The 10,140-nt window shown below is 40.9% G+C and overlaps 1 protein-coding gene across 1 annotated transcript; it reads right to left on the bottom strand.

Annotated features, from left to right (window-relative positions):
- Positions 1-3,314: 3,314 nt before the first annotated feature.
- Positions 3,315-5,663, bottom strand: dlx2a (distal-less homeobox 2a). Its single transcript, XM_063214499.1, has 3 exons — positions 4,969-5,663; positions 4,646-4,830; positions 3,315-4,297 (listed from the first exon to the last, which is right to left on the bottom strand). The coding sequence occupies exons 1-3, from the start codon at positions 5,282-5,284 to the stop codon at positions 3,962-3,964; spliced, it is 837 nt and encodes a 278-aa protein (XP_063070569.1). The 5' UTR covers positions 5,285-5,663; the 3' UTR covers positions 3,315-3,961.
- Positions 5,664-10,140: the final 4,477 nt, after the last annotated feature.

Genomic DNA, 10,140 nt, shown 5'->3' with positions numbered 1-10,140 from the left:
AAATAAAAAATAAAAATAATACTATTCCTCCCATCTCTCTCTGCAAGACTCCCAAACGCAGCTGCACGCCCAAGAGGGTCGCCGTTATTTCGCTGTATTCTCCTATTGATTACGAGGCGAGCCCATCAAACCCAACATAATTACAGTCATTTCGCCCTTATTTATTCTAATGCAGCTTCCCATCTCGGGGATAATTATGAGCAATTTTTTTTCGCACGTGGAATCTTTTGTTAACAAAAGAAGATAGAGGCAGTGAAAGAAATGTGCTGCGCTATGAAAAAAGATAAGGGAAATAGGTGCACGCACATCTCCTCGACGCTGCCTTATATGTAAAGCCTGGCTAGCAAATTGCTTGCAGGTGTATATCGAGGGATTGTCAAAAGGGAAAAAGGGGGACTCAAAATTAGCAAAAGCACAATGCAAGAATAATGACGGCAAGGGAGACATTTTGGGACAAGAGCTGCAAGCTGCTCTACTGAGATCAATAGAATGTCCATCTCAAGATTTAAACACAGCATCAGTTGTTTTTAAGTCAAATTAGGATTTATCCACATTTTACGCATATTTACGCGTGTGCAAAACGGCCATTTGTGAATCTCCAATCCAAACCCAAAAGTTGCACCCTTTACTCAGATATTTCTTATTACCTTAAAAATGATATCTTTTGAAATGTGACATATCGATAATATATATATAGCCTTGGTTGCATATGCTGCTGGGCGAAGCTCTAACGGTTCTCTTGCTCAAAAAGCATGGTGTGCCAATGGCAAGGAAGGCTATGTGTAACACGTCGTCAAAATCATCCTTTTGGTTTGTTATCTTCTTCACTCCACCCTGCTATTCACTCGGAATAGTGTCAGAAATCAAAGTGAACGCACACTCAGAACGTCACCAATAAAATCTCAATCGATCAATAAACCTGTATCCTTCTCTTCAGGGCTATTTGATGACATCACCGGTAAATATCTTATAACAAGGTTTCACTCTTTACCCAAATGTAACACTCATCTACAAAACATATTTCTGCAAAAAAGAAAGGAAAAATAAGGCGTTTGTCCTCCTACCTTATAGATGACAGACTGTTTGGTGTCTCATACGGCGGTCCTTTTTGAGAGATAAAGCATAAAAATGAATCCTGCAGCATTGGTTGTGTAGTCTCAATACCCTAAACTGTTTGCCATGTAGTGCTAAGTGCTATAACAGCAGTGTTCAGAATATGACTGAAAATTCCAGCTTTATTTCCTCTCTTTATAGCTGATGGAAAAAATTGCAGATTATTAGCATAAATGTTTACTCCTCATTACGCTGATGACATTGTGCACTCGAGATCTTGGTAATCTTTGGGAAAATTATGAGTAATTTTTAAAAATTTAAAGCAGCAGTTACCATGCAATTCAGGCTAATTCTGCGTAGGCTCCAAAACGGATATAATTACCGAGGAGTCAAGATGTTATGCTAAAAACTGTGCATTGACATTCCCATTTATTATGTACATACAACTTTGACAATGTTGATGCTTGAAATAGCTGGAAATTGTCTTGCGCAAAAATTACAGTCCATATTAGGACATCTAAAATTGCGAAGAATTATATAGTAATTGCAGGCTTTCAGATCGGAAAGCCAGAATGCTCAAACTAGAGCAATTGTGGATGAAATTACAGATCAGAGTATAAATTAGGGAAGGGGTATGGCATTTTTCAAGTTGTCTACTGGATTCCGGAAGTGTCTAAACCCACATTATTGCTGCTCTTTCAGAGGAAACACGCAGACACGAAAAAAGGTGGCCAAGTTGGGTGCCTTTAACACATCACTTTGCAGACAACACCTTTGCACTGTGACTCAGTCAGTGTTCTCAAACCCAGTGCATCAGCACCTTATTTGTTTATTTCTTATTTATTTATTTAAATGCTGAAGCTGAAGGGACACTCCACCAACCTTTTAAGAGACCTTGCACAACCTTATTCCCCAAGACACCCTTATTCAGTCCCTGGGGACTTGACACTGCTCAGCCTCATGTTGAACGTGTTATGGGCATTAAGCATCATTTGTTTTTTCTTAGTGTGAAATCAGTTAAAGCCCCAGGAAAGAATTTCACATCTTGTTATGTCGCAATTACATGCAAGTTACATGTCTCGTTATTCCAACGCCAACCCATTAATTGAGAGATCACTGGCTGTGGGGTATATTTACAATTTGTTGTGGTTAGGCAACAGGTGACACTTATTGCCTTGCCATAGCATGTTTAATGTCTTCAAGGGATGTGGAATTTATTTCAGTTCATTGTTTTCAAAGGATTGTGCGTACCGGTAGGTTTATGCGTAAAACAGATTTACCCCTAAACACTGTCCATAAACATATTTAAATATATACAAAAGTACTATTATTATTATTATTATTACTATTATTATTATTATTATTATTATTATGTTGACGTGAAATGTTTGTGTAGTCTAGTTTCGCTTCTGACCTTCTACGTTTTATTTGTCAAAAAGCTCCCTGAACAATTTGTTAAGTTTTGTTCTAGGCCTATGGGAACCTCTCAAAAGGCCCCTCTGTTGCACGCGGGGACTGGAAGTTGTGAGAAATGTTTCCATGTTGTTTGGCTCGAGGCAGATTCAATCCCGTTTTTTGGCTCGGCTGACTTCATAAAATGTCTGGAGAACAGCGCGCGCTGACTCCAGAGAGTCTGAAGGGCTGAACTCAGCCAAACGCCCTCATCTTCTCCCTCGCATGCCAAGGCGTGTTGCTCGCCGTGACTGCTCCTTTTCATAGCACGCCCGGGGCACTGCGTCTCGGCTTTGTTAATCATCTTGTCTGTATCAGGTTCCGCTTACCCACAGAGCACGTTTACAGTGCCCTTAAAATATGAGCAAATGCCGAGCAAATTGTTGTTGCCAATATGTATAAAAGGCATGCACGTAAACACAAAAACAGTACAATAACTGCAATGTCGCTAACCGTTTTCGTACGGCTTTTAGGATGACAATATTGGCAAGTCGCGTTCCCGTAGAAGAACATGCCCCCACCCCCATCTTGTATAGACCACTACGTTCAAATATTAACTTAATACATGTGCTCATAACCCATTTCTAGGTGAAAATACAGTAAGCTAATGACGTCGATGTAGATCCGATTTAATTCGCACGCGCACAAGTCCGATATGAGTTTGACACATGCATAGTGCGCACATGCATGCACATTATTTTCTTGGGAGAGGAATTTTTGGCTGCATGCCACACAAACATTTTTATTTATTTATATAATGTTTTAATCAATTCACGTTGTATATCTTGAAATAAATATACAGGCCTACTAACAGCCTAAAACTATAGGCCTATGTGAGCGCAAAACCATCAGTAGCTTATTTGTTGTGTTCCGTTTGATGCTGTTCCAGTTTTCAAGAAAATGCGAAATACAAAATGTAGAAAAATGTAGAAAACAACATTCAGTGATGGCATTGCACCTAGGATTTCATAACGTCTATAAAACACAAACGAGACGATTGTAGAAACACAACAAAACATTTATGTTGGACAACAGTGAGGTCATTTTTTCTGGAAAGGCACGATACAGTTTTTTGTCTTTTCAAAATGATGTGCTACATATTTGACATTGATATACGCATCCTGTAGAGAGGGGAGACAGTCATGTTCGCATGTGGAGCATGCTATATATTTAATATCGCTTTGGGTTTAGTGGTTTGGTGAACAGTTACATGTTATCCGGTATTTACCACCTACATAAACAAAATAAATAAATACAAAAATAATTGCGCACTGCTTTTGCGCCAGCCAGTTCCCCTTAATTTTCCATAAACAAAAACAGTGCATCACGTAGAAAGACACTGGCACATAAATATTGGCCAAAACTAGAGGAGTCCGGGCATCCGTTGGGAGTCACTGGAACAGTGACATCGGCAAACTTCTCCAGGTCAAAGAAATAATGATTAAAAAGTCATTTGCTAAAATATCGTCCCAGCACTCATGGCTGAATTGTGATGGTGTTGTACCAGCGTGTTAGGCTGCAGATGTGGGGATGAGTTCGTCGGAGAGTACCAGGAATAATTCGCCAAAAAGGACGGAGCGTTTGTGTTCGGAGGACTGCTGCTCTGCGGCGGAGGCAGCCCCGAGTTCACATTGTTCATTCTTTGATTCTGTGGAAAGTCCCATGCCACGGAGACCGGCGGAGAATGGCAAGGAGGAGACTCGCTTGAGGCCACGTGCTGCTCCGGGGGGATTTCTCCACTTTTCCACAACTTCTTAAACTTGGAGCGTCGATTCTGGAACCAGATTTTCACCTGTAAAAAGGGGGGAAAAGATCAAGGCTCAATGGTGGCCACCGCTTCAAGGTGATATATTGCGCATCAGAGCAATTTTACGAGGACAAACAACTGATGGAAATATTACGCACGGTCAACACATCTGGGGGTGCAAAATATCCTATATGAGGTTTAGCCATATGTATTACCATACTAGTAAAATGTAATTCCAGCGGGCCCTGTGTACATTGGCTTAACACGGATAGGCCTGTTATCAACAATACCCATAGGTTGGCAGCTTGAACAAACAGGCACATCTTCACCTTTGCAATATGTTTTTTAAAAACAGTTTGACAGGACATGGGGACGGCATTAGCCAAGTCTCACCTGGGTCTGCGTAAGGCCTAAAGACGCTGCCAGTTCAGCTCTCTCGGGCAGCGCCAAATACTGTGTCTTCTGAAACCTCCTCTGCAGGGCGGCAAGCTGGAAGCTTGAATAAATAGTTCTTGGTTTTCGGACCTTCTTTGGCTTTCCGTTGACCATTCGGATTTCAGGTTCGCTCTCCTCTTTATCTGAAAAATACAAGTAGACATAACATAAACACACTGAACAACGCTCGGTATTCCAGCTCCCAAAAATATTTCAATGTAACATTACGCGACGTATCATGTAGAAATGTGGTTTGCTAAAATGGAAATAGTTTTGCTTACCTGCATCGGTTGGTGTTGGTGATACGCTGGAGCCATAGGAGCCGTATGAACCAAACGAGGAGTTGAATCCTAGCTCGTATGACTTGTTGTATTGGATGTTGTTCAGACCCCCGTTATGGTATGGATAAGAACCGAGCTGCCCGTAAGGAGACCCCGCGCAGTGTCCAGGCTGTTGGTTGTTATAATAGCTGCTATCCGTTGCGGTCGACACAGGTAAAGTTGGTGACTCCTGCGATTTGTGCAAGCTGTGGTAGCTGTTGGAGGTAATCTGGTTTGAATGCATATCTGTATTCAGACTGTCGAAAACCCCAGTCATTTTAAGGTAGCCCCAAACTTTGACGATGCTGTGGCCTAAACTTGATGTTTTCAAATAATTTTGAATATCGTAGCGTTTACAGAAATCACCAAGAATATAAGTTGTGTCCAATTAACGTCATTCCCAGAAGCGTAAAAGGTGAGACAGGAGGGTTCTGACAGATGTCTGTGATTGTCTGGCACCAGGGATGTTAGCGGGCGGGCATTTATCCCGTGTCACGTGAGAGGCTGGGCTTCAGCATGCCCGCATCAGCCAATGAGTGTTTGCGGTATACAAGGCGGAAAGCAGCGCTGCCATCTCCCGAACCCGCGCGCTAAGCATCCATTTTCACAAGTTTATCTGTTTTAAGGAGTTGCACTACCATGAGTTGCATTTGCCAAATAAACAGAACATTGAACACCACGACGGCAGCGATTTATCTGGCTATAAATGACGTGGGTAAAAGTCTGTAAAACAGAAATTGACTTTTTCGCCTATGGTAAACGTAGGCCTATCCCTTGACTTAGCATCGCAGAACACGAAGTAGTGCTTTGTTGCGACACCTGTCGGCAGGTGAGTAATAGGCCAAGGGGAAGGCACCTCTTCTTTAAGGGGTTAAAATATTATAGGCCAAAATTTATACCATAGGCCTACATAGGTATAATGATTTCAAATGTAGACGTATTATTTAAGTAGTTGATTTCCAGCAGATTCTAAAATGCTATCTTTTTAATCAATATTATCCACCATCATCAATTTCGAATGTGCATTATTACTTGTCAATTTAGTTGGTTTTTTTATTCATGAATAGGTGGATCTTCTCTATGTTCCATTTTGAATGTCCAGTCATCTTTGGCTACAAAACATGTAGACCTAGGGCAGAAGAGCAAATAGCCTATCTGTTTTACTCTAATATATATATGTGTGTGTGTGTGTGTGTGTGTGTGTGTGTGTGTGTGTGTGTGTGTGTGTGTGTGTGTGTGTGTGTGTGTGTGTGTGTGAGAGAGAGAGAGAGAGAGAGAGAGAGAGAGAGAGAGAGAGAGAGAGAGAGAGAGAGAGATGCCTTAGAGTCATAGGGAAAGGACTATTTGCATAACATATTGTATACATCAATACTAGGTGATTATCACAAAATCACACACTAATTCATGATTTCAGATCCGTGCACTGAAGTGAAACAAATCTTCTTCTTCTTCTCCAACACTGCACTATTACTACTTTATTACAACTCATTTCAACCTTTAAGTCACATTATCTCTGAAATGACTCACAAACCAGACACCAAAATTTCAGGTGTCGTTCATGACATTGCAGGCTAGGTTTACACAAGATATTGGCAATTTTAAAATATAGCTTTTTGATATCATATTTTTAATATTATAATATTTCATAATTCATACTCAAATAACTGTTGTCTTCATGTTATTTGTGCCATATGTAGAGCCAGAGCTTTCAAACAATATCAAAACCATCTTGTGACTTAAAATGTCTGACATAGTCAAGGATGAATGTAGGCTATATTGTCTACACTGTACCCTTTTAATTAAAACGGTTTCTCCCTTAATATTAAGGCCAGATTCATGTTAATGCCGTTCTAGAGTTCTATCGTGCCAATAAAAAGTTATATTAAAATCTGTTGGCCAGGCCCCAATTTCAGATTAACCTACTATTGATCAGTACAGGATAAACTGAACATGAATTCAGTGTCACTTAAACCATTAATTGAATCAGATTTTTGCAACAATAAAGTTGATAAGTGGAACCACCATGCATGTAGTAGCCTACTCATGTGGAAATAAGCAGGTGATTGTGTGTTCTAATGTTGCCTTCTTCTCATACATCCCATTTTGTAGGCAACGTGACCACAAGGTGGCAGTGTTGAATTGTATTTCAAATTCCAATTTTAATTTTAATACTGTATGTCAACAAACCAGCGAAATAACCCAACATGAATACATATTACCACAAGTCTCCTAACGCATTTTAGTAGTGACGTCCACTTTGCTCAATCATGCCATTATTTGCCAAAAATCACGTTAGGCCTACAGCGAGCTGACACACAGGGGTCAAGGTCACATTTTGAGTTTGGCCCTATTATACGCTTATTGTCGTTTTTACAAACGCCGTTTGAGCTATTAGGTCTATGGCTTTTAGTAACAGAAGTCCAGACATGTCTAAAGGAAAGCACTTGTAATTTGTATTGATCAGTGCGCGCGCCAGGCCTACCCAAACACCACCATTTCACAGCGGGACAGGTAGGCTTAGTTGCTAAGCTAAAACATGGGATGACATATTTTTTAAACAAAATATCTATAACTTTTCTGTTCGTCATACGCAATTACTAAACGCTGTCCTGTTAGTGTCTTGTGCGATGACGACTACTAGTGCAGTCAGTGTGAGATGAGTTTTTGATGGCACAAGTGCTAATGCTAAATAACTAACTATGCCTAAAATGTAGTAGACAACCCTTTATCCATAAACCGTCTATGATGCTTATCAATGCTGTTGATAAGACATTCGCATTACATTCAGGCGTTAGTGGACTTGTTGTTTCACATACCCAAATTTCCATATCTCTCTCCATTGTTTGCAGCTCCTCTGTGCGTCATTCCCGGACTCTGCCACTGGAGGCACTATACCACAGCTGATTAGGGATCCCTGTGTCTTGAAGATACCAGTTGGAGATGAGAGAGAGGCCTACTGAAAATAAGAAAGGTAACGTCACCAAAACAGCGCTATACAACATAATTCCAAGCCACTTCTGTGAAATTAACATTCAGGTGATATTTTAATGGCTTTATTTTTACACATTGAACCAATGTACACAAGCTTAGGCTGTACACAAATAAACAAAAACGCTTCCCATTAATTAGGTCTTTAATAGTTTGAAAAAGTAATCATATGTAGCTGTAAAAACAGTGTAATTGGGTAGTCTATCCTCATGTTGCGTAGTGCAATCAAGTCTGAAGTACGATAATTACACATTATCAACATATTCATTAATTAACTCACTTGATAGAGCAGAAATAGCATTGTATACTTATTATTTCAGAGAAAAATGCACTTAGGTCTTTGTATATTTAGAATATTTACAATTATTTAGATTAAGAAGATGGAGATTATTTTTTACTTCATTGAAGTATGTAATCGACCATATAAATGCGTGACCTCTGTGCCAGTGAGATGTCCTGAAGGGAGGGAGAGGGAGACAAAGAGGGTTCTAGAGTGTCTAATTGGCCTGGATGGAGTGCCAACTCTCCAAGGTGTGGATGAATGCACACACACACCCCCGATCGCACGCCAATCTTAACAGGTACTGTAGGAGCTCTGCTTGGTCCGCATGCAGACCCTAATGGACCAGCAGGGGTGGATATTACATTAAATCATGTTTACAGTGTGCAGCAAATCTCTCCCAGCTGCGCCCCCCACCCCAACCCGCATCAGGGATGGGGCTATGCAGATATAGGCTACTCAGGGAAGTGCACAGTATGGGATTCGGGCGTATGTTCAAGGTGCTTTTAGCGGCTGCTGCTGCTGCTGCTGCTGCGTTTGAATTTTTATATGGTTCCACTGGGCATTTAGAGTAATCCTTGCCTTGACCTCCTGCCAAAATATCCACACAAAGAGTATCATGAATCTTTCTTCATACCTCCTGTAAATATTAAGCCTTGTCTATCTGATCCTCCATGACTGCCACTTCAGAATGCAGTTTTATAAAGGCAAATGTTTATATATCCAGAAACATATGCTCAAAGTAACATTACACCTGGCTCCACTTTGGGAAAATTTAGATCCAATCCGATCTCTGAATTATGTTGATATCTGAACCTGATACCAATACAGTTTCGGATCCCTAGTAAGAATGCTGCATATATGCCCTTGTTTCCTACCATCCAGGGACCACAATGCAAATAAGCCTTTGGGTCATGTGAGTCATGCCTTACATTCTCAAATTCTACTCAGGTTTGATGAGCCATCTCAGGACATACTGGAATGCCCTAATCAATGCACCAAATTAATGTTTAATAATGAACAGCAATGTCCAATGTTAGTAAAAAATAGCGCAGTCCCAAGTCAATAATCCTCTAAAAATTTTGTCAGCAAGGTGTTCCATCTAATTTGTTTTTTTTTTCTCTTTTTCTTTCCATCTAATTTGTTTTTCTCTTTCTCTTTTTAGAAACAGTGCATTCACAGTAGCCATCCTCTGCACATTTCCAAATGGTGCCATGTTTAGCACAGGACAGCACAGCACTCCCCCTCCCCCTTCCCCTCCACACCCAGCCCCACCCCTTCTCCATGTGAACTTTCACACATGCGATACATACCGAAAAAAATGCCTATCGTAAGTAACATTCCCTTCGCTGGAATGTCCATGGCACAGGGGCATCAAATATTTCTCCCAGTGGCTATGTACCTTTTCTAACTTGGGATGCACACAATTGTCTCCTTTTGCAGTGTAGTTTCACAGCACTGCATTAGACTTGCATCCCAATATTATTGATCGCAAAAGATGAGTAGAAGATGACTTGTCAATGAAGAATGCAAGATGGGAGGGAAAAGGGGAAAGTTGGGTATGTGACTCCCATTGTTGCACTAATCATCTTTGGGGAACCCCCTGCCAGTGCTGCCCAGCCTGAAATGCTTCCACAGCCCTAAGCACTTGTCATGTAATGTGTGGACGTAGTGGAGTGGAGAGGATCTTTTAGAGCAGTGTTTCTCAACCTTTTTTGAACAAATGCCCCCTTGGTCTTATCACAAGCCGCCCAACGCCCCCCTTGACCTCGTCATGAGCCTGACAACACCCCATTAGTATTAAAAAATAAAATGAACTAATGCCCCCGAATGGCATCTAAGCACCGCCCCCTCGCAGCTGTGTC

Source organism: Engraulis encrasicolus, chromosome 13 (genome assembly GCF_034702125.1).
Source record: "Engraulis encrasicolus isolate BLACKSEA-1 chromosome 13, IST_EnEncr_1.0, whole genome shotgun sequence".
Taxonomy (NCBI): domain Eukaryota; kingdom Metazoa; phylum Chordata; class Actinopteri; order Clupeiformes; family Engraulidae; genus Engraulis; species Engraulis encrasicolus.
Note: the sequence above shows the minus strand (reverse complement) of the source record. Positions and strands in the feature narration are given on the sequence as shown.